The sequence below is a fragment of the Eublepharis macularius genome, chromosome 3, assembly GCF_028583425.1.
Source record: "Eublepharis macularius isolate TG4126 chromosome 3, MPM_Emac_v1.0, whole genome shotgun sequence".
NCBI lineage: Eukaryota > Metazoa > Chordata > Lepidosauria > Squamata > Eublepharidae > Eublepharis > Eublepharis macularius.
The window spans coordinates 164,531,101-164,555,713 of record NC_072792.1 but is presented as its reverse complement, the minus strand read 5'-3'; the positions used below and the strand labels follow the sequence as shown (position 1 = coordinate 164,555,713).

Below are 24,613 nucleotides of genomic sequence, written 5' to 3'. Positions count from 1 at the left end.
CAAAGCACTGATAAATAATATGGGTGCTGGTCTTAAAGAAAAGAGTAGCCAAGGAGAAAATGAAATTTAGCTGGGGCCTAAGGGCTAAGAAGGCCTTTGTGCTCTTGGTAAGAAGGAAGTGGTCTGGCAAGGGAACTGTAGAATCCTAGAGGCAATTCAGAGAGCCAAGGGGTTTATCAGGTCCAGACACTCTGCAAGTTTTTTCTAGAAAGGAAGTAGTAAAAAGTCCAGTTGCACCTTTAAGACTAACCAACTTTATTGAGGCATAAGCTTCCAAGAACCACAGCTCACTTCGTCTGCTTCTAGAAAGGAAAATCTTTCCAAGTGGGGCTACTCTTGTTACTGCATTTTTATTTCGCAATCCTATATGGGCTGCAAAGGGCAGGAAGCAGTAGAGTGGGACTGAGGCCGAATTTCAGAAACTGATTTCAACCCATCAACATCTTTCACCTATTACAAGCATCTATTTCTATAAGCCCTGCTTTTTGGATAAGTGTATCCTGAAGTGTCAGTCAAGGGAGACTTTTCCCAGACCTCAGTTTATGAATGGAAAAGACAAAGCAATGCAGGAAAAGTGGATGGAAAGACAAAAGAAAAAGATTGCTGTCCAATGAAATAGGAATTTCTATGCAGCTGGGTAGATTGATCTTCCCTCACTGGTGTTCTTGCTTGGATGGAGGTGGTGTGATTATCTCTCAATCATTAAAGTCTTCCAGCCAGTGGCAGAGGGTAGAATGTCCTTCCCCTCATGTCTGCAGTCCCCAGCGACCTGTCATGTTAATGCTTAAGCTTTGTTTCAGCTCTGTTTTCAGATAGCTGCTTGTTTTCAGATTTCCGCAATCCAAATCTTATTGCTTTGTTTATTGGATGTCCCAATTTGACCTACACCATGGAATCCACCTTGTGCCTCATTGAGAAAGGCGAACTATAAATGAATAAATAAATAAATAAATAAATAAATAAATAAATAAATAAATAAATAAATAAATAAATAAATAAATAAATAAATAAATAAATAAATAAATAAATGCAGTTGGAGCAATGTGTTCTTTCTGGCAGGGATGAAGCACAGCTTCCCAGATAGCCAGGTCCAAACTGGTCTTTTCTCTTAAGATAGTGTTCTTCCTGGGTGAGAGGAAGCACAGCCTTTTGGTGGTTCTGGGACCATCTGGTTCTATCAGGACTATATCTGATGACACTGATTTCAGCTGAGCGTTGTCAGTTTGTCGTTAGTCCTTCTCGCTAGAGCAAATGCAGTGTGTTAATTCAGTTCAGAGGAAAAATATATTGGCTACATTTGCATAATTCCTAGAAAGAAACTGCTTGTCCGCAGGACACAGTATTTTCTTAGTTTCAGCCACCATCGAGGCAAATTTTAATGTTGCAATGTTTCATTTTTAAGTTTGATGGAAATAGCAGATACTCTTATTGCTGTGTCATGTTTACCGTGATTGTACCATGAGCTGATTTCTGTAACCCTCCCTTAATAACACTGAGAGCATGAATAATTTTTTACGACTAATAATTTTTTTTATGACAAAGGAAAGAACTGCTGCAGTAAATTTCCTAACTTCAAGGGAGAATATTTTCTGTCTTTTTGATTGCAGGGATGGGGGAATGTTATCAAATCAAAGTGGCAAATGATTTTTTTTTTAATGAAAACGTGGGTGGCAGAACATTTGTGCTTCTGTTATGCCAACTACTTGAACAAATATCTAGTGAGTGATGACAGAGTTTTTTTCCTGATTGTTTATTTTTTCAATTATCCCCAGGGTATCATTACACAGTCAGCAAAACCTCATGACGGTGTCCAACCTCGGAGTTATATTTGGCCCCACGCTGATGCGAGCCCAGGAAGAGACAGTAGCTGCTATGATGAATATCAAGTTTCAGAATATTGTGGTTGAAATTCTCATCGAGCATTACGAGAAGGTAAAAGAATAGAAGGCCCATAAATAACACTTCCTGTAGGACTTGTCACTTTATATTGTAAAAAACCTCAGCTTGCAAATCTAGATATGCCACACAGCCGCATACACACCCATCAGTACTCCTCTTCCACAAGTCAAGTAGAAGTCAGGCTTAGGAGAATGAGCATAATTTGCCTCTATAGATCCTGAGTTGGATCGTACTATCAAAATATCAAGGAGTCCTGTGATATCCTAAAGACTGACAAATACACATACACACAGTGTAGCTTTTGTTGGCCAGTTGCTAGAGCATCATTAGATGGAAAATTTGTAACATTCTTTAGTTATATTTTTATCCTCTCTTTCCTCCAGACTCCTGCCTTAATTGTAAATCAGTGCCAACTACCTATCGCATATCTATCCTATTATTTACTTGCATAGAGCTCAAGGTGACATACAGGGTCCCCCTTTGGGATTTCATCTTCACAACCTCTTTGTGAGGTAACCGGCTGAGCGAAAGAGAGAAAGCACTCCACAATCTCTCAGTAAGCTTCATGGCATGGATTTGAAGCCGGTCTTACTCTGCCACTTTAACCACTTACTGGTTTTCTTATAGACATTTATTGACTTCATTTACACTCCTCTTTTTTCCCCGTTGAGAACCCAAAGTGGTTTACATCATTCTCCTCTCCTCCGTTTTATTCTCACAACAACCCTGTGAGGGAGGTTAGGCTGAGAGTGTGTGAAGGTCACCCAGCAAGCTTCCATGGAAGAGTAGGGATTCGAACCTGGGTCTCTCAGATCCTAGTGTGGCACTGTAACTACCACTACACAACACTGTTCCTGTGTCATTTTGAATGAACACTATTTAGGAATAGTTGAAGTGCTGATGGAGGCCAAATCTAGACACGATACTAGTCACATCTCTGCCATTAAAAGATAGCCACACAGTTAACTCTACCACAAGCCCATGTCATAACGTGGTAACAGTTCCATGTTTCCCCTCCCCTCCTTCATTGGATGACAGATATAGCAGGGAGCATAGAGCATCACAATATGCATAAGTATCACTAGATGTGACAGAGAGGGAAATGTGATTGTCATTTTCAGTGGTGCATGTGCAATTAGCACTATCTCTGTGAGTTTTGGAAGCCACCAACAGGCAGGGAGAACCATCAAGGAGCGTCAGCCCTGTTTACTGAAGTGAAAGGATTGTTAATTTTAACATTTTACTCTAAAAATTACCTTCTCTTATATATTATCAAGCACAGACTAGTGCTACTGCTTATTCATCCCTTAATCCTCAATTATTATACAGTAAATCATAATTAGAAGACCCCCTGGTAAAGCACTGTGTCTGTTTCTATACCCTGACCAAGGTGTTAATTGCTGCAGACGATTGCTTTTGGCAGCCATCTTCAGTTCTTGCAGCCAGCCTGTGGTGGGATTTATTGGCTGCCGAGCATTGAAACAGGCCTTCTGGGAGAAGATAGCTGGGGTTGTTTTTTCCCCCCTCCGTCATAAACCTGCCTGCTGGTATTGAGCTGTAGGATTTAAACAACCAGTTCTTTGAGTGGAGCCAGTTTCATTGAGCTTCATTTTTTTCTGTGTATGTGTTTCATCCAGTCTTATGAGATAATTAGCATGGTATATTGATTAGCAGTAGAGGATCGAAGCTCTGAAATCACTTGAGTGGTCCTAGGCCAGATGGGACCTCTCAGCCTAAAGGCTGGGAAATAGAAAGAAAACATGGATTCCAAAATAACAGAAGTCTCTTTCCTTTTCTCTGGCAGATATTCCACACAGCCCCAGATCCCAACATTCCTCTTCCACAGCCTCAGTCTCGATCAGGGTCAAGGAGGACGAGAGCAATCTGCCTCTCCACGGGCCCTCGCAAACCCAGAGGGCGATACACTCCATGCCTTGCAGACCCAGACAGTAAGTGGTGTTTATCTCACCAGCATGTTCTCATTCCTTGCTGTGGGCATTTCCCTGGACATGACCGCAATGGGACTTCTCCAACAGATTTTTTTGGTCCTTGTTTCTTTTATGATAAAAATACTAATCTCTGCTTTCTTTACTGCTGCCCCTTCACATCCGGTGAAGCAGATCCAGTGTTGTAACTTGAAACACAATTTTTGTTTTGTTCTGGACATCTTCCTCCCAACACACACACACACACACACACACCACCAATCATCTGTATGTCCTCAAGCCCATAGGGTTGATTTTGTTGACTTGAGGGAGGACAGGTAAATTCATCCACAAACAAATCACCTCCACAGCTGTGGAAACCCACCAAGCCAAAATGGCTTTCCGTATCCCCATGTGCAGCGATTCCCCATCCAAGGATGCATGATGTCACTGCGCATATTAGAGATATGAGTGGAAAGAGCCATCCACACCAGCATGTGAACTGCTGATTCTAAGTGTTCCTCTTGTACAACTATGACATCAAATTCTTTCTTTTCTGGAACATGTTGATCACAGCTGCGTTATCCTTGGTGCTTAAAAAACAAATCTTGAGGGGGGGATATCCTGCTGACATTTCCTTTTGCTTGCTGATCTGCTTCTATTAAACGTGAGACGGAGTAATGAGCTAATGAGCCTGCTGAAGCTCCACCCCTTGGCCTCCAGAACTCCGATCAACTCATTCTCTGGCCTTGGAGATTCCTCCTGGAATCTCTTCCTCGTGGGGGAGGGACACTATGTGAGGTTTGACTGTATTCTGTATGTTTTAATTTTGAATTTGTAAGCTGCCCTAATCTATGGCCAAGTTGACATATAAATATTTTAATAAGTACAATAAATGGCCAAGTTTTGAATTATAAAGTGGGCAATCATAGATCCACAGTATCCTGGTTTCAGTAGCAGATGCTGAATCCTGTGGCTTCTCTGGCACTTGCACAGACTTGGGAAATACATAGTTGTAATGAAAATGAGTACTCTCCATCCCGAGTGTTTTAATCAGTGAACAAGAAGTGTATCCCTAGTAAACAGCAGAGAGTACAATTATCCCCTTAGAAAAACGGCCTTTTTTTTCCTCCCTCACCCTTGCAACCCTTCCAGGTGATTCATACAGTAGCAGTCCAGACAGCACTCCCATGGGCAGCATTGAATCACTCTCCTCTCACTCATCAGAACAAAACAGCACCACCAAATCTGCATCTTCTCAACCCAGGGAAAAAGCGGGAGGAGTTCCATGGATTGCCTCGTCCCCTTCTTCCAACGGGCAGAAGAATTCAGGCCTTTGGACTACCAGTCCCGAATCCTCCTCGAAGGAGGATGCAGCGAAAACGGATGTAGAGTCTGACTGTCAGAGCGTTGCCTCCATCACTGGTCCAGAGAATGCATCTCCACCAACGGGCCTGACCAAAAAAGGACTGTATAGTCTCTCTGGGATGAAAAAATCGACAGCTTCGTCCATTAGGTCAATCCCTTCCGCTGAAGGTAAGGTCCATGTGGCATGTTTCCTTGCATTAATGGAGACAGGATGCATAGGGCCATTTACTTACCATTTTTCGGTTCTTAAAATGTGTACGTTGCCTTTCTGTCTTAAAAGATACCCAAGACAGTTTACAATAATTATAAAGAGTAGAATGACAACAATGAAAATCCAATACTTATTGAAAAGAAATTGACCCCATACTGTCCTCTCATATGGGTTCATGAGCTACCTCACAATAATAAATGCACAGCACAACGAAAAGCTAATTCATGTTTTTAAAAATGTAATTAAATAACAGCTAAAGCAACTAAAAGTCTCAGCCTGCAGCTGTAGACATGTGCGCATGCGCATTCATTGCCAATTGTCAGACAACACATTGAAATAATACATCAGAGGGATGAACATCCTCTGAAACTTCTCTTCCTGGAACTGTCCCAGAGCATAAGCAGCCAATCCCAAGTGTAGCAGGAGACTTACATCCACTTCACGCATCTTACAGTAGGCGGTGATACAGTACCATGCAGAACCAGAGGATGCTCTTATAAAATGAAAGTACCATTAAATGCAAGCTCCAGGACTGCTCGATGACGTAACTTCCAGGAAGTGACATCATTGCTCGGCGTGGCCTCCCCCTGGGAGCACTCCCATGAGTCAGGCTGCAGCTCCCCCATTGGCGCAGCAGGCAGCTAGGGCAGCATGGGCAGCTACCCAGCCCACCCAAGCAGCTGCCCATGCTGCCGCCGCCAGCAACAGGCGCCCAGCGAGCCAGCCACCCCATCAGCACAGCAGGCAGCCAGGGCAGCCTCCCAACCCACCTGCACAGCCGCCTGTGCTGGCGCCACCAGTTCCATGTGCTCCTGGCCGTCAGCCATGCCCAGCACCCTCTCTTTGGCAGCATTCAGGACAAGTGACCCCCCCCTGCTGCCCCCAATTATGGCCCTGGGTATGTGTTACATGGGTAGCTGTGTTAGTCTGTCTGTAGCAGTAGAAAAGAGCAAGAGTCTAGTAGCACCTATAGCACCTTAGAGCCAGTTTGGTGTAGTGGTTAAGAGCGTGGGACTCTAATCAGGAGAACCGGATTTGATTTCCCACTCCTTTACTTGAAGCCAGGTGGGTGACCTTGGGTCAGTCACAGCTTCTAGGAGCTCTCTGAGCCCCACCCACCTCACAGGGTATTTGTTGTGAGGATAATAATAACATACTTTGTAAACCTCTCTGAGTGGGCATTAAGTTGTTCTGAAGGGCAGTATATAAGATGAATGTTGTTATTATTATTATTAAATGGTGGTAGGGTATGAGCGTGAGTCACAGCTCACTCCTTCTGAGCTGGTATCTGAAGAAGTGAGCTGTGAGTCATGAAAGCTCATACCCTATCACAAATTTTGTTAGTCTTATAGGTGCTACTGGATGCTTGGTGAAAAGAAACATTGTAACTTGATGCCTAAAGGAGAGAACAGGGCCTCAAGGGGAAGGGTGTTCCAAAGTAAGATGCCACTGCTGAAAAAGCCCTGTCTCTGGTTACCACCCATCACACCTCTGAAGGCAGGGCACGGAGAACAAAGCATGTGAGGCAAATCTGACCTGGCAGGCTGGGCAGTACAAGAGGAAGCAGTCGTTCGTGTAGCCTGGCCCAGAGCCCTCCAGAGCCTTAAAGTTAACCCACTGTTGTGATTGTTTTTTACAAAATAACAATTTGAATAGAGAAAGAAAGAGGGAGGCAGTGAGGGAAATGATGTCACCAAAAGCTTATCCAAACAGAGAAGGGAAGTCGCAATACCAGGTCACCCAAACCTGAGGTGTTTGAAGTGCTTTGTCAGTATATGAATCATTTCTAGATTTTAAATTGGAGACTTCAGCAACTTTGATCAGCACATTGTCTTGCGATGAGCTTTCATCCTCAGTGGGTTTTCCATTAGCAAACATGTAATTTTCTTTTAAATCTTCCCACTGGGGCGGGGGGGGGGGGGAGTCAAGCCATTTCTGCGTTGTGCAGTGTTGTTTCTGTGTCTGGTGATAATCATTACTCTGTAAACTTCCTGCTCCAGTCGCGTTTGTTTTATAACAGATAGTAATTGCTGTTGCTGCTGTTTTCAGAAGGCTGATTACCAGCAAACTGGCTTTGATGCCCATTGCCTGTGAACTACAGGCAGAGCTAAGCAGCAAATATAGGTGTGTGCTGTTCATTCTCGTTTGCAAGACACAAGAAGGATGGGCCAGGGACAAGCAGCAAGGATATTGTGCTGGATCCAAAGGGCTCTGTTCCAGTAACGGTGGAGCCCTTCCGCAATGGAAGGAGACTTCTGCCAGCGGAACACTCTTGTTCCACCAGGAGAACCTTCCTTTTCACTTTCAGATGCTCCATCCCTCAGAAGAAATTTCTACCATTAATCAACCTCATCCTTGCCTTGCCTGCTACTGTCACCACAACGTCTGTCCTTTCCAGTCCATTTTCTCCACTCAGTATGGAAAACATAAGTGACCGATCTATCATTTCTTGCCTGCAAATACAAATCACCCACCCACCCACTGCTGCTCGGCAGCAAAGGCCAGCCCAGGTGTTCCCGCTTGAGATGGCTGCCAAGCACTTCACTGAGCCTCAAAGAGAGACACAAGAAGATTTTGTTTCTCCTTTTTGTTGTTTAGGTAGCAAAAGCTGCAGCAGTTCGGTACAGAGTTTAACTTCTCTAGATGGCCGAGAGACCCCAAAGGCTCCCGCAAACCCAGACCTGCCACCGAAGATGTGTCGAAGATTGCGATTAGAAACAACGTCCAGTAATGGCTATCAGAGGCCGGGGTCTGTGTAAGTTGGTCCAGCATTGTCAGCATTCAGTTTCTAGTGTTTAAAGGAGCACGTGTCAGGCTGAAACTCTTTCTTGTGTTCTCCAGGGTGGCGGCCAAGGCCCAGCTGTTTGAAAGTGGTGGCTCGCTGAAGCAGGCTCCCTCAGGAAGGTAAGCTAAATGGTCTTTCACAAAGGCCTGTAGTTTCAATACTCATCGTGTGCTAGTGTTGACATTATTTCATTCCATCTTACCTACTGTGCAATCGTCAGGACTGTGGTGTGGAGAGTGCCTTCAAGCCATAGCTGACTTATGGCAAGCCCTGCTGGGGTTTTCAAGGCAAGAGAGGTGGTTTGCCATTGCCTGCCTCTGCAACCCTCGTCTTCCTTTGAGGTCTCCCCTCCAATTACTAACCAAGGTTGACCCTGCTTAGCTTCTAAGATCTGACAAGAACAGGCTCACCTGGGCTATCCAGGTCAGGGCAGTCATGAGGACTAGAAACCTTTATTTTAATAAGCAAGATTTGAGTCCAGTAGCTCAGATCTTGCTCTTCTACTGCAGACCAGCTCAGCTACTCACCTGAATTTATCTTTATTTTAATGGGATCTGAGAGTTTCCCCAGGTCCTAGGGGATGAATGCAAATACCTTCAGAGGCTGCATATTATGGGCTGTAAGCCTGAGGCCAAACTGTGAGCCACCTTTGCTCCTCACTTGCCTTCAGAACTCCTTGCTGGGTTTGCTGTAAGTTGGTTGCAACTTAGCAGAATGCACATGCCTAAGCCTGAGGCCCGGAGTCTGTACGTTCTGATGGGTGCAAGCCACTTCGCGAAGCAGTTTTCTGCAGCACAGGATAATAATAATAAACTTTCTGCTTTCCCTGTTGAGGGTGATCTACATCACTCTGCAACAGGGATTACTGAAGGGAGGGGCCGTGGCTCAGTAGCAGAGCGCCTGCTTGGTATGCAGAAGGTCCCAGGTTCAGTCCCCAGCATTTCCAATTAAAAAGATCATATAGGAGGTGATGATAAAAACCTCTGCCTGAGACCCTGGAGAAGCTGCTGCCAGTCAGAGTAGGCAGTGGTGGCGTTTAGAGGCCAGCGGTCTGACTCAGGAGCTTTGTGTGCCCGTATGAAGGCATGGGCCAAAGCCTGCCTTGTTATGCTGCTCTAAGCACGTGAGAGAGCCAGCGTGGTGCAGAGCTTAGTGTGTTTCACTAGTCCAGTAGCTCAGTGTGAGCCAGTCCCACCCATTCTTCACCTAACCTGCATCACAGGGTTGTTGTTGGGATAAAACGGAGAACGAGAGGCCACCCTCATCTCCTTGGAGGAAGGAATGTGTAACAGTAAAATGGATAAGAATTGCCTGCTGGATCGGAGCGGGAGTCGTAGTCCTTTTTCCAACAGTGGCCATCCCATTGTCTTTGAATGCAGGCAATGTATCTTCCCATCGTTTGTTCCTGGGACATGCTTTTCAGACATATATTCTGAATGTATGAAGATGGAAAGCTCATTTAATTATTATTGATCCACTGTGAATGTTTATGCTGTGGCTAACCCACAAACCTTGCGTAGGAGTGAAACCCATCATTCTGCTGTGTGTCTGAGTATTTTGCTTTTGTCCCACCTTCCATCCCTATTTGTCATCTTATCTCCACCTCCCAATTTATCGTCTCATCTCCACTCTGCTTTCATAGTAATAGGAGGGAAGAATCTGACAAAAGGAAATGTGGCTTTTTTCTGCTGACAAAGCAAGCAAGGTTGGCAGGGTTAACAGAGTTTCAGCCTGAGTCTCTTTAAGAGTGCAGATCAGCAACAAAAAGGCTGTTGAGTAAGAGGCCAGCAGGAAAGGAGAGATCTGCAACCGGACTGTCCTTTTTACAGCATGCTGAAAAACTCAAGATAGTGTCTTGCGGCATGGTGGAGAGGCATCTTTTGTTTCCTTGGCCCAATGTGGTAATTTCAAACCCTCTATGTCTGTAAGACTGTGCTTTACCCAGCCCTATGACAATTCTTTTATCTTTCTTTTAATCTCTGCGGCATCTGCTACATTCTTTGCAATTTAACCGTATCTCCTTGAACATTGTCCATTTTCTCTTTTAAACAAAGCCCAGCATTGTGGAATTTAAACATTCATAGCTATTTACTTCCTTTTCATCTATCCCGTCTTTTCTTTTGCATAGTTTTGAGGGAAATGAATTTCACCTTCATGCTATGCTGTTGTGGAGCAATACAATATAACATAGTAAAGGACCTTGGACTAGAGACATGAGTTCAATTTCTCTCACTCATTTGTGAATGAAGTTCCTCAATTTTATATTGGGCTTATTATTGTGTCTGAACCTAACTTACTTCAAAGAGAGGTGGGGTGACTGTAAAAGTGAAATACCCTGTTTTGATGCTATGAGTTCCTTTGAGGAAAGCTACAGTACAGATGTGGTGTATTCAAGTAATATTTGAAATCTATTTATTTATAGCTCACCTTTCTCTCTGAGACTCAAGGCAGTTTACATAGAGTAATCAACAGAATGAGGAAAAACCTACTAAACAGTATAATAGGACTAGGATCACAGAAAACAAACATCACAAATATTAAAATGACACATTAACCCATTTTAGAAAAGAGGATAGGAGCTTTGGTGCGCTGAAGAAGAATCTGAAGAAGTGAGCTGTGACTCACGAATGCTCAGACTCTACCACAAATTTTGTTAGTCTTATAGGTGCTACTGGTCTCTTGTTCTTTTCTGCTGCAGACAGACTAACACGGCTACCCATCTCAACCAATTTTAGAAATGCTATTACATAAGTAGAAGTATAATGTAGTAAGAGCAAGATAAAATATACAGCAATGGATAATACCAGGGCTTTTTTTCTGGCCGTACACACTGGTACATGGTACCAGCACCTCTTTCTGCTGGCAGGTTTGGGCCCCCAAGGTAGGGAACATCATTATTGGAAACTCTTTTATTAGAAGGGGGAGGGGGGAACACTAGATAATATGTATTAGTATAGTGTGGAAGTCTTGCCCAAATATTTGGATACCTTGAGATTCCAGTTTTCTGATGGTCTATCATATTTTTATTTCACCCTTCCTATAAGAAGCAGCTCTGGGGAGCATACGTGCCCCCCCTCCTACAATTTATCCCCCAGAATGACCCTGTGGAATAGGTTAGGCTGAGAGAATGTGACTAGCCCAGTATCTCCCAGTGAACAGAGCAGGAATTTGAACCTGTGTCTCCCATGTTCTAGTCTGATACTCAAACCATTGTACCATTCTGGTTACCCAGAGAGCAAGTACAGTTGTGGAGAAAAGAATGGGGCAGGGAGGATCTGCTTGCAAATGTGAAAACCCAATGAGTTTTATTAGCCAGGCTCGGAGAAGCATTAGTTTCTTAGGTGCCATTCACGTAACCCTCTTCTGAGTGCTGAAGGGGCCTTAGTCAGTACTATATTCAAAAGAAAATGGAAGGTCTCCTTTAGGAATGTGCAATGACTGACAATGTTATTTTCGCTCCCTCTTTTATTGGCTTCATTGAATGAATGGGAGCATTGCAGACAAGAAGAGAGATCATATCCCATCTTTACAATTGCAGATGATGAGCTCTGCCTTGGAACATCAAAGGTCCTTACACTTTGAAAAGTAGGCAGATGATTAACAGCAAAAGAAAATGGCATTTTGGTCCACATACACCATTCTGTTCCCCATCCCCACAGCCAAGATTGGGAGACAGGGGAGGCATGGGCAAAAGAGAGGGATGGAGATATCGGAGGCTCCATTTGCTAGCTGATACTTTACTTTCATTAAACAAAAGAGCGGCAAACAATTCATCTGGAAATAACCAGAGAGTTGTTGAAACTAAGCACATATGGGCCTGATCCGTGCCTGTGTAGAAAACCACTAGGGTCTCTTTGGAGGATGTTCAGAGGTTTCTGAAGGGGAAAAAACTCATAATAGCAAAATGTATCTGTTTCTGAGAATGCAAGAACAGCATGCATGCGGTTATCCCATTTCTAAACCTCGCAACAATGCGGCGGGTTTAGGTGAAACTGGAACAAAATGCCTCACTTCCAACACCCCACCCTACCTCGATCTTTTATGATGGAGTAGGATTTGAACTTGCTCTTTTGCAAGACTGCGTTTGTCCTTAGGATGTTTGTCCTAATATTTAACCTCAGTGATGGCTGCCACTATAATGTTGGCACCATACATATGAGGATATTTTTGGAAGCTAAAATAAAAACTTCAAACAGGAGCTTGAGAAAAAGGATATTGTCATGAAACCACCCACCCACACAGCAAATTCACTATGGGTTCACCATTTAGCCACAGATCAGGGGCAGACTTCACAATTAGAGATGGGCACGAACAGCATTATGAACTTCAAAAACCCACAAAAATGGCGATCGCATGATCGTGATCCAGCAGTTCGTTATCGGCCATGGCCAATGAACCAGCAGTTGGTAAAAGCCTGGTTCAGTGCGTTCGGCTGCAGTTTGGGAAGCCATACACTCAGGCACCAGCAATCAATTCCCCTGGCAACGGAGCCGGGGGAATGCCTGAACTCTGTCTGCGCTCCTTCTGTCGCCCTGGAAACCCGAATGGAAGCCCAGCTTACCTTGATCGGCAGGTCTTCCTTCCAACCACGGAGCTGCAAAGCGGTTACAAGTTGGGAGAAGACACCCAGGGGAGGGAGGGGGAGGGGGTGTCCTGTAGCCACGGGCACTCCAATCTCATCCCTGCAAACCCTGATAGGCGGCTCTGACAGTTAAACACAGACCTCCTGCATTGCTCAATGGGACCTGTGCTTATAAATAGCTGTGGGCTCCCAGTCTGGGTTTCACTTTCAGCGAGCAGTGGAGTGGGACAGAGCTCTTGCTTGCCACTTGCTAGCCTTTGGGGAGAGAGACTGAGAGTATAATTGAGCTTGGATTTTTGTGGGAGTTACCTGGGGGCCTTGGATTGGAGAGGGTATAGCTCCAAGATCCCTTTTGCAATCTTTTCCAAACTTGGGTGATGGCTGTAGGAGAGCCTGCAAAAGACTCCCTGGGAATATGGGCTCTGTAAGTGCCTCGGGGGCCATTCCGCACCCAATGAACCACGAACCGTGAACCGGTTCGGTAATGGGAAATGTTTGTTGCGGTTCACGATCTCGGGATCGTCATCGGCACCGAACCGTGAACCGCTGGTTCGTTAAATTTTTTTGGTTCATGCCCATGTCTACTCACAATTGCACGCTCATCATATGAATTCCTACCCCCCTAGCCTTAATGGCTATGTGTGCACCGACATCAGCCATAATGAAAACAACCGGGTTGCTCTTATCCCAGGATTAGAAACCAGATCCACCCTGATTAGGAGTCAACACTGGTTAGCATTACACATGATAAATGTTGGCACCTTACCTAATGAGTATGTATGAGAGGGTAGGATCTGGAATGTCAGAGTGCCTTCTCTATCAGCCTCTGTAGAGTTTACTTAATGCATTTCTTAGCACATTCTACTGAACTTCTCTTCCTCTCACAGATCATAGATTTCTGTCTAACTGAAACTATACATGCTGCTTTTTCAGGCAAGCCAAGGCGATGTATTCCTGCAAAGCTGAACACAGCCATGAACTCTCTTTCCCTCAGGGAGCAATATTTTCCAATGGTAAGGTGCAATGTTTCTTATTCCTTTGATGGTGATAATGCAATTGTTTTTATTTAATAACTGTTATAAAGTAATTATGTTATCCATAACGGATTGGATCCAGCCATCTTTTTTACAGTCTTGGCTAATTTCCCTCCTTACTTACAGTCCCTCTGGCAGTCCCCCCATGACTTTTATCTGTGCAGGTCTCATATCCCTAGCATAGCCTTTTTGATTGTCAAAGGGAACCCCCTCATTCCTTTTTTACCAGGGGAAAAGCTGGCAAGATCCAAACCAAAATGATACCATATACTAATATTTCTTTTTAATTAAACAATTTTTTTAATAAAAAGCATACAATAAATTACAAGATAGCATAGATTAACAAATAACAAATGGTAACTAAAACACAACCAATAACCAAATACATATACTAATATTTGACTTCCTTATTTCTTTCTTCATTTAGAAGTTTTATATGCTTTGCCTTTCTCCTAACACAGTCAGAACCCAACACAGGAAACAACAATAAATAAGATATGAAAGTGATCCTCTATTAAAAACATTTAAAAACACATCTCTAAAACAGATAGTTAAAACAGATAAACCCGAGATCACGTGTATTTAAAGAATATTTCCCATGCTCTCAATTCATAAAACGTTCTTGAGACTGCTCACAGTTATAAAAGTGTGCTAATACATTAATAGATAATTGATGTGTCTATTAATTAAATACTCAATAATTAATTAAATACTCAAAAACATTTTTTTTAAAAAAAGGCCAATTCAAAATCCCAGCCTACAGACTCACACACTCTCCATTAAAAGCCTGGACAAAAAGGAACATCTTAACTGTCATCTGCAGCTAACAAAGTCAGATGCCAGGTGGATCTTCACTGGAAAGGTGTTTCATAACTAGGGTATTACTATAGAAAAGTATCATCTCACTTTTAGCCACCTGGGCCGTTTCCACATGGCTTACCTTTTGCCGGAACATAGAGTGTTCACATGCAAAATTGCACGAAAACAGCACGTTCTCACGCGAAATCGTGCGAAAACAGCATGTTCTCACGCGAAATCGTGCGAAAAGTGTGTTCTCACACGAAATCGTGTGATAACAGCGTCTTCCTGGTGCGATTTCGCACATGAAGACGCTGTGTTCTGGCAAAAGGTAAGCCATGTGGAAACCACCCTGCTGTACTTCAGAAGGCGGGGGGCACAGGTCTGTCCAGAAGCTCTTCATTCATTTACTCGATTGTTGTTCATGTTATTACATTCATGGTGAATAATAATGTTGACTCACTGATCATGTTAACTATTAAAATATATCTGTGAAAGGGTGCAAACTTCGGGTAAAGCTTAAAGCTACACTCTTATTCTGAAGAGTCCAGTAGCACCTTTAAGACTAACCAACTTTATTGTAGCATAAGCTTTCAAGAATCACAGTTCTCTTCGTCAGATGCATGACTCTTATTGTTTCTTCACAGTGTATCCATCTGTGGAACCGGGATGGTTAAAAGCAACCTATGAAGGCAAAACGGGACTCGTTCCAGAGAATTACGTTGTCTTTCTCTAGTAACAGTTAGCAGACAGCAGTATCTTCATGGTATCCATGGTAACAAGCAATAAGCACTATGATTTTCTTCTATCTGACATAGATACGGGGATCTGTCAGTTAGCCCCTGCAGGTGGTTGATTTCCGACGACTTCTGCAGTGGCAAATTATGTAGCGCCTTACAAGTGGGACAGAATCCAAGGAAAATAATCAACAGGATGTTTTGCTTTGTTTTTAATTTTTCTGTTTTTAAAACATGGTACTGTTTTTAGGCATCTCCATTGGTAACCAGAAGTTCATTTTATTTTTAAAGAAGACAACAGATCAGCCAGAAATTCAAAATCAAAGACTGCTGCCTGGGAGATTTGCCTTTTTGAGTGATCAGTTGGTCCAAGCCATTTCAAGAATTTACTATGAAAATGCTTGTGTAAACTTTTTGAGAAATGTCTGTAGTGGTCACAGTTCGCAAAGTGAACGTAAGTCATGTGTTGGGCCGCAGATCCTTTCACTCGACATCAGTTAATCAAAATGTGATCTCCCCCCCCCCCCCCGCCAGTTTTTAAAAGGAACTTTTTGCAATGGAAATGCTACATAGAAGTGTTTTTCCCATCTTTGCTAGTGCATATTTTATCGGTATAATTATTAATAAATTATATTCATAGCATCTGTCTGCCCTGAAACATTGTGCTCCTGAATCAGAGGACCAATCATATTAATAAAAATGTTTGGTTTTTTAAAAATTAATTTTGCTCTTGGATCTTTTGAAATGGATGAAATCAGGGCACTGATTGAGTAAAAAAGCACTAATTAATATAAATATGATCCTGAAATTCAATGGATCTAAAAGCAAAGAGGCAAGAAACAGAAAATAAAATCCTACATAATACCTACCATACGGCGTGAATCAGCTTGAAGTTGTTTGGATTTTTCTCTTATGAATTAGACAGGTGTCTTGCAAAATAACATGTTTCATGAGCTGTACATTCCGAAAACTTTATTCGGTACAGCTGTGAGTGGCATCTATATGGAGTGAGCTTTTGCTTACTTGGAAACTGAAACATTTGCCACTGAATGCAAAGCAGGGGAAAACTTCTGTGGGTGCTGTTTTGCACTGTCAGTTCTGCTTTAGAGGGCATCAGTTTTGCATCTGTTTTGTTAACATTAATGGATATGAGAAATCCTTACACAAATGACAGAGGCAATGAATTCACACAAGCATGCCTGTCCCTGTCAGTGCAGTCCTAAATAGTGTTACATCCTTCTAAGCTTATTGACTTCAGTGGACTTAGAAAGGTATAACTCTGCTTAGGGTTCCATTGTTTATGTCTCTTGATTCAGACTTGGTCTGAGCATGCAGTAGAATTAAGTGGTAATTAAAGGTAAAGGTAGTCCCCTGTGCAAGCACCGAGTCATTGCTGACCCACAGGGGGACGTCGCATCACGACGTTTTCTTGGCAGACTTTTTGTAATTGGGTAGTTTGCCATTGCCTTTCCCAGGAAACTGGGTACTCATTTTACCAACCTTGGAAGGATGGAAGGCTGAGTCAACCTTGAACCGGCTACTTGAACCCAGCTTCTGCCAGGATCGATCTCAGGTCGTCAGCAGAGCTGTACTGCAGCTTACCACTTGAATAACAAGATGCTATAGTCCTTGCTTGGAACTGTACCACTTCATACTTCTTTTGTGCCTCACCTTTTTGAAAGTTTGTCTTTTTTTAAAAAGTCCCTGCAAGAAGAAAACTAGCTCAGCTTGAACATTTCTATCTGATGTAGTAATTTTTTTCTTGCAGGGAGTTTTTGCGATGGAGAGGCACCCCTCACCCGCAGTCACTTCCACCACCATATTCTGCTGCCTGTGTATACCAGACCTCTGAATCAAAGCTGAAAATGTAAAGTGCCTGCTCTGAAAATGCTTGTATTGGTAGTAATGTGAATGGGGGGTGTTCAGTTTCGGTCATATGCTCATCTTGCCATTTGATGCTCAGATCAGCTAGCGAGGCCTGTGCAGTCTGGGCTCACTCTTTGTCATCTTCACCAACCCTGGCTTCCAAGGAAGAAACAAACAGCAAGTAAGCCATGGCAAGGCAAAGCAAAGCTTGGTTGAAGTCTTCTGAAACCAGGAAGCTCTCGATTGATCATACTCTGCATGTAGGCAAAGGGAGAGTGAGTGTTGCAAACAAGTTGTGTTTGTGCTGTTCCCAACCAAACAGATTTCTTGTAATGTCTGAACGTGGCCACAGAGTTACTTTCATATGACTTCAGCTTATGGTAGGGAGGGAATTGTGATTTCCCTTCAATCTCCAATCCTTGAATTATCTATAATGGCCTTATGTTTGCTGCAGTTTGTTGCAAATGTGAGGGATTTACCCCCCCAAAAAGAGTATAGTTCTATATGGTTATGATGGTGACATTGAAAAAGAACAGTGGACATTTGCCATGTGAGAAGAATTCGTTAGAAATTGCCTGTATTCTGTGTCACATGCCATTTATCCACCAAGAACAGTGCCGTAAATTCTCCTTTTGAGCTGATATGCTGAAATTGACCGATCACTTCACTATATGGGAAGCACATTATCTGCCAGCAGCACATCTTTAGGCTGCTTGCCGTGCCAAATGTTCTTGCCACGGCAAGAACATTCTTACGATGTTTTTTTTTTTCTTACGATGGAGTTTTTTTGTGACAATTGTTCAGTGAAGCCCGGAGTTATCACTGAAGTGCTTAGAAGGTACCAGTTTGTTCTTGTGCCATCTTCCAGTGCTCCACTTATGCAACTTAACCTGCCAGGGTAACTGTTGGTTTCTTTCTAGAGAAAATTGTTCCCAGTAGCTGTGATCCTGAGATATATAACGGGTTGGACACTATGAAATGTGAACTGAAAGAGTTCATGGAATGGATCCCTTCCCTTTCTCCTTTCCCGGAAGAGAAATTGGCAGGAATCACTTCCCTCACTTCTTGCGCAAACTCTTCTGTGCTCAGAGCAAAAACTTTTACAAGAATGTAAGGGAGTGAATTTGGTTCACAGCAGCTTCTTTTGCCTTGCTCTGTTCCTAAGGATCCCTTGACCTTCTGAAGCAGCTTTCAGAGGTTGCAGGAGACTTTGGGGGGCATTCTGCAAGCACTTTCCATTCACAGTTGGACCCAAATTTATTGATATATAAATATCAGTAATGCCCCTTATCTTTAGTTTTAATTGCCTTCTTTTTTTCTTTCTTTTTAAACCAATCGTTTGTATTACTTTTTGTAGAGAATAGTGGTTAAGAGCGGCAGGACTCTAATCTGGAGAACCAGGTTTGATTCCCCAATCCTCTGCTTGAAGCCAGTAGGGTAACCTTGGGTCAGTCACAGCTCTCCCAGAGCTCTCTCAGCCTCATCCACCTCACAGGGTGGTTGTCGTGAGGATAATAATTTTGTAAACCGCTCTGAGTGGGCGTTAAGTTATCCTGAAGGGCGGTATATAAATTGAATGTTATTGTTATGTTATTATTAAATATGGCACAGGACTGTAAATGAAGATTCATTAAAAACACACACACACTATAATGTATTGGCCCAGAACGTTTGAAGTTTTCTGTAGGATTGCCAAGAAAGCAATAAATAACCATTTCAGCAGTCAAAAAATAGCATTATAATTTGAATTCCCCTCCCCCTCTCCTTGCTTGTGACCTATGTTTGATGTTAGATCATCAAAGATTCCCTAGGATAATTTTGTGATGTGTGAAAGAAGCTGGATAAACAGGGTAGGGCAACGGGATCCAAACGATCAAGAGTCAAGATGCCCCTTCTACTTATTTTACATACTGCAATATTAGCATGAAGAAGACACCCATGTTGGCTCTCTAACAGTGAGATTCTAAGCAGAGTTACAGCCTTCTAAGCCCATTGAAGTCAGTGGGTTTAGAAAGGTGTAACTGGTTATTATTTATTTATTTATTTATTTAAAACATTTCTCTGCTGCCCTTCCACCCAAATAGGGTCAAAAACATTTTTTAAAAAAATCAAACAATTCAACATAAACATAAAAACTCAACTGGGAAGAAAGGCAGGTAAGAGTTACTAGGGGTACACCGAAGTTAACAAGTCTTCACCTGCTTGCAGTTTGCTTCCAGACAACTGTTCGGTTTCCACAGCCTACCTGGGGTCTGCTGGAAACATAAGACTGAGCAGAGTATCATCTGCATGGCGGTGGCAACTGAGCCAAAATCTCTGGGTGACCTCTCCAAACAGCTTTACATAGATGTTGAAAAGCGCGGGGGAACAAGATGGAGCTTTGTGGAACCTGGTAGGGCAAAGGCCAAGGGCCAGAGCAGCAGTCTTCCAGCACAACGCTTGCCTTTGACGCAGGATCAACTGTACTGTAGAACAATGTCTTCCAGTCCCAACCCCAAAAGGTGATCCAGAAGGATGTCATGATCAATGGTATCAAAAGCCACCAAGAGTTCCAGGGGGATTAATAGGGTCACTCTCTCCCCCTGTCTATCTCCTGGTACATATCTTCCACCAGGAGAACCAAGGCTGTTTCAGTCCCATAACCTGGCTGGAATGGATCCAAACAATATGCTTCATTCCGTAATCCCTGAAGTTGCCTACCCACCACTCATTCACTCACCTGGCTCAAGGATGGTATATTTGAGACTGGCAGGTATTTATTCATCTCTTCTGGTTCCAGAGTAAGTATCTTCAGGAGTGGATGTATCACTGCCCACTTCAAAGCAGGGGTGACCACCCCCTTTCAAGGAGGCATATACTATCTCTCAGATCCAGTTCTCCAGCCCTGCCCCAGCCCCAGCAGACTTAAGCGATGGGTACATCTCATTGGAGAGATAAGTGGAGTATAACTGAAGTAAAATAAAATAAGTACAATTATGCATACGCAAACCTTGCCATACATTCTGAAGAAGAAGCAGATCCAAGTGCATTGTGTGGATCTGCTTCCTCCAATGGAATTAACGTAGAAACTATAGCAAGCGGGGAAGTTGTATAAACAATTCAGTTACTGGCTGGACCAAGCCAGTGTTATTATGGATGGCTTCATTCTAATCCAAGAACCTTTCCTCTAAGTTTTTCTGTCTTGAAGGAAGTCCTTATATGTTTGAGAAGTTTAGCAGAAAGGAGTCATTGGCTTGGATCCTATTACTTTTTTCCATAAATAGCAGAGCTTTCCACTGTTATAAGGAATCTCTTCTATCTATGGAAAGTTCTGCCATCAGTAGAACGGAATTGTTGGATCAAAGTCACAGAATTCATCCTCATGCATATAGAGAAAATCCAATAAATAAGCACACTTAGTCATAGCTTGTAATTGTAAAATAAGCCATATTAGCAACAGCAGGCCATTACACTTGTTTAATTTCAAAATTTTTAGAGCCTTATTTCTCTTCCTGCTCCCATCAGTTTCTTTTCTTATCTTTTACTTGCTGTATAATATCACAGCTACTGTAACCAACACTTCTCCAGTCTCTTTTCATTCGCAAAGGATAGCCTTGCTCAATGTATCTACCTGAGCGCGAACTCATAATATTGAAAAGTCCTCTTGTGTATATTTATTGTTTTTACCTTTAAATGTTAGACATGTACCTAATAGTGTGGAGTAACAAAGCTCAAATACACCCAGTTCGCTGGCATGAAATGGCAGCCGTCTTGTTTACCCTCATGGAAACTGAAGTGATATTAGACTGCTTTTTTAGTGACATATGTTGCCATGGGGTTTATTTATCTTATTTATGACAATTCTGAAGAAGTCACTGTATACATCTTTGTTGTTTGAATTCAGCAAAAGAAAATTTATTGCTCTAGATACATAATAGAATAGAATCATCTTCTTGTATTTAAGATGTTGCAACTTGATGGCCCTAAGTTCTGTTTGAGAGTTCCAGTGATGTATAGCTGTGTTGGGAGTCTTGGGACCATGTCAAATACTTGGTCCCTGTCTACCGCTTATTGGGGACCTTGGGCCAGTCCACTCTCACCCTAATCTGAGATGATCGGGGCAATGGGATAATGCCATGTGTGCCATTTATGCTTTGGGGCGGATGCACGATACATTTTTATATAAGCTACCAGTTGTAAAACTTACTAGAGCTGAGTCACAACAAATAAGTAGAATTGATTTTCAAGTGTATATCAAAATACAAGATTCCTTATTATTATTTTTAAAAATAACTATCCCCCACACCTGCCTACTATTTAGAATGCATTGGCCCTACTCCATTGTATTGGAGCAATTCCTATTAGAAACATATACACCAACAAAGCCCCATTAGAAAAGCAGTAATTGTTGCCCAATGAATTGTGTGGGGGGTGCATGGAATTCTGCAGTTTTTTTTTTAAAGCTAAATCAACCTGGGCAGGCCAAAAGTCATCTCCCCAGTTCATACTTGCCCTCTCCAAACTACTTTTACATCCAAAGGACTCAATATAGCTCCAACATATGATCTGCCCACCATAAGATGAAAAGGCAGCTGGGGAGGATAATGCTGAGCTGGAGAAACAACAAGGGGGGGAGCCGTTCTCTATCTTATCTTTCCTCTGTTCCAGTTTGCAGGTTGCATAAGCTGATTTTGCTTAAATTTTAAAAGAAGAACAGATATTGAACTAATGTTACATAGTTTGAGCCTCTGGCCACCTAACCAATCAGTAACAGGAATGGGAGTCCCCGGGAAACTCCATGTAAGAATAGGGATATACATAGAATCTAATTAAAATAAGGGGTTATCACGTGAAACATCTGTTTTGTGGGAGGAGCACAATCCAGACCCCTTCCACTTCCTGGCTATCTAATTGGCACCACTACTGATTTTCATCAGGGTCTCCTCACAAAACCCGGTACCAGGATCCGAGGAGGGGCCTGTGCTGCAGAACTGGTTTATCTACAAAGTTACTCATCCAGTCAGGGATAAGAATAGAGAAGTCTGCTTCTGTGCTCATATTGCTTCTATCCAGACTGGGCCAGTTCTGCCTTTTCCAAATATAACTTCACCTTATCATGGAATGACTGTATGTCGATTAAGACCATGACAAAAAGGGGTTGTGTGTTTGTTTGTTTTGTCCTAACTGAAGATTTGGGTGCCCTTGCCTAAGAAATAGTTGCATATAATACATCCTGCCAGCCACTGAAAACAAAGTTAGAATATATTCTTGTCCTGTATGTGGCAGCATTACATAATTTTAATGCCCTATAACTCTAGTATTTGGTGCTTTCCTTCACTCCCCCCCCCCCCACATGTGATGGTTGGGCTAGAAGGAACGACACCATTCTGGTCAAGAATTTCAGACGTTCTCAGCTCTCTGCAATATTTGGGAAATAAATAAGCAAGAAAATGTTGGTAGGTTGCACATCTGTGAATTCCGTTTAAATTAAAGTTGGTTATTTTTTTTTTGCAGGTACTGGAGTTTTATATAATTGTTAGATAATATTTTGTATTTTGAATACCAAGAATGTGTATCCGATATTATAAGAAGACAACAGTCAAATACGTTTAAGAACTTATTACTAGTAAATTATCTTAATAGAACTTGTTGTTTATTTTGTTGTAGGTGTTTCCTTTTGTAAGATCTGCACTCTGTACATACATATATATGTAAATAACCAGTATGTAGCTCCTAATGAATTTTGCTACAATCATCATGTGCTGTAATTTTTACACTAAAAATGTAAGACATATTTTTAAAAATTAAAATTACCTATCTGTATATTGGTCGTGTTTGTTTTGCATTCACTAAATTTATCATTTTAAGCATGGTACACTTAATACTTGTATTACTGTACTAGCTGCTACTTAGAACTGGGGACAAAGAAGCTCTCTTGTTTTGGGAACTGAGCAACATCCATGAATGTTCTTCCCTAAGACATTACTTGAAAAAGGACTCTACAGTGAGATGGCTTTGCTTTCCAACTGCAGAGGCTGGAAAGGTTCATATAGGAGGAAATATTAACAAAAGCTCACTAGAGCTTGGATCTAGAGGAGCAGAAGTACTTCTGCCCTTGGAGAACAACTTTCCTACCTCCCCCCCCCCTTCTGTTGCAGCCCATATATGTGGCTCCTGGGGAACGGGGATATTTGAGAGTGGAGCCGATTGGTTACGTCCCAGAATAATGTCATCAGGAACCCATCCAAATTCCCTTAAATATCTAGGTGGCATTCCAGAACATGTTTGAGATTCTCTGGAAAGGCTGCCAGGTGTTACCATGAATATATACAGCCTTCTTGTACTTGGTAGACCATCTCTGTACATTTAAGGAATCCTCTTTCACCAGAGATAGAGTCTCTTGGGAGATCATGACTAGATTCCAAAAAAAATCCTTACTAGACCAGAAACAGTCACCAACACACTCTGTTTTATTTATTTTATAAAATGTATACTCTGCCTTTCTGTCCTCATAAGATAGAAAAGAGTCCAGTAGCACCTTTAAGACTAACCAACTTTACTATAGCATAAGCTTTAGAGAATCACAGTTCTGTGATTCTTTAAAGCTTATGCTATGGTAAATTTGGTTAGTCTTAAAGGTGCTACTGGACTCCTTTCTATTTTTGCTACTACAGACTAACACGCCTAACTCCTCTGGATCTATATGTCCTCATAAGGACCACCAGTGTGGCTAATTAAAAACATACATCACAAAATCACATCTTAAAAGCCATTAAAACCGAAAAAAACATTTCATTAAAACAAAACCTGAGCTAAATACATACAAAAACATTTTTAAAAATTAAAACATTGGGCAGGAAGGAGGAATCCCTGAGGGAACTCCAAACAAGATGGTAAACAAGGGGGCAGGCCAGTCTTCCCAGGGAAACTGTTCCAGGGTTTTGGTGCCACAACAGAGAAGGCCCTCTCCTTTTCTGCCACCCACTTAATCTCAGAAGGTGGAGACAAATGAAGCAATGCCTCAGAAGATGAGCACAGTGGTTGAAAACGCTCCTCCAGAATTCAGACACTTCTGTAATTCAGAACTTAATTTGTGGACTGGAAATGGAGGATCTGCCTTTGATTTCCACTTTATGAAATACGGGAAGCTCATTCGCACCTTGAGCCAACTTGATACAATGAGAAAACCCACACTCCGCAGCTCCATTTAGGCCTTGTTTGGGGGTCATCCACCTAGTCTTGGCAACTGCTTCAGTAACAAAGCACAGGATTTAGAGTGTAGCACTTCAACTAGAAATAATCCAGAGAGCAAGGATGAGTGAAAAGTTGGATAACAGGGTTGAGATGACAAGTATTTTGCCGGTGAAGGCTAAGATTTAGTGAGCGTAAGCCTATAAGGCTATAGAAACCCAAAACATGCATCAGAACG

General features: G+C 42.4%; 1 protein-coding gene across 1 annotated transcript in view; it reads left to right on the top strand.

Annotated features, from left to right (window-relative positions):
- Positions 1–23,007, top strand: part of ARHGAP42 (Rho GTPase activating protein 42) — a 202,375-nt gene extending 179,368 nt beyond the window's left edge. The window contains exons 18-24 of the mRNA XM_054973588.1: positions 1,773–1,932; positions 3,704–3,848; positions 4,980–5,360; positions 8,002–8,158; positions 8,245–8,307; positions 13,704–13,783; positions 15,250–23,007. Coding sequence (XP_054829563.1) covers positions 1,773–1,932; positions 3,704–3,848; positions 4,980–5,360; positions 8,002–8,158; positions 8,245–8,307; positions 13,704–13,783; positions 15,250–15,338 — 1,075 coding nt within the window. The 3' untranslated portion in view covers positions 15,339–23,007. The remainder of the gene's footprint in view (positions 1–1,772; positions 1,933–3,703; positions 3,849–4,979; positions 5,361–8,001; positions 8,159–8,244; positions 8,308–13,703; positions 13,784–15,249) is intronic.
- Positions 23,008–24,613: the final 1,606 nt, after the last annotated feature.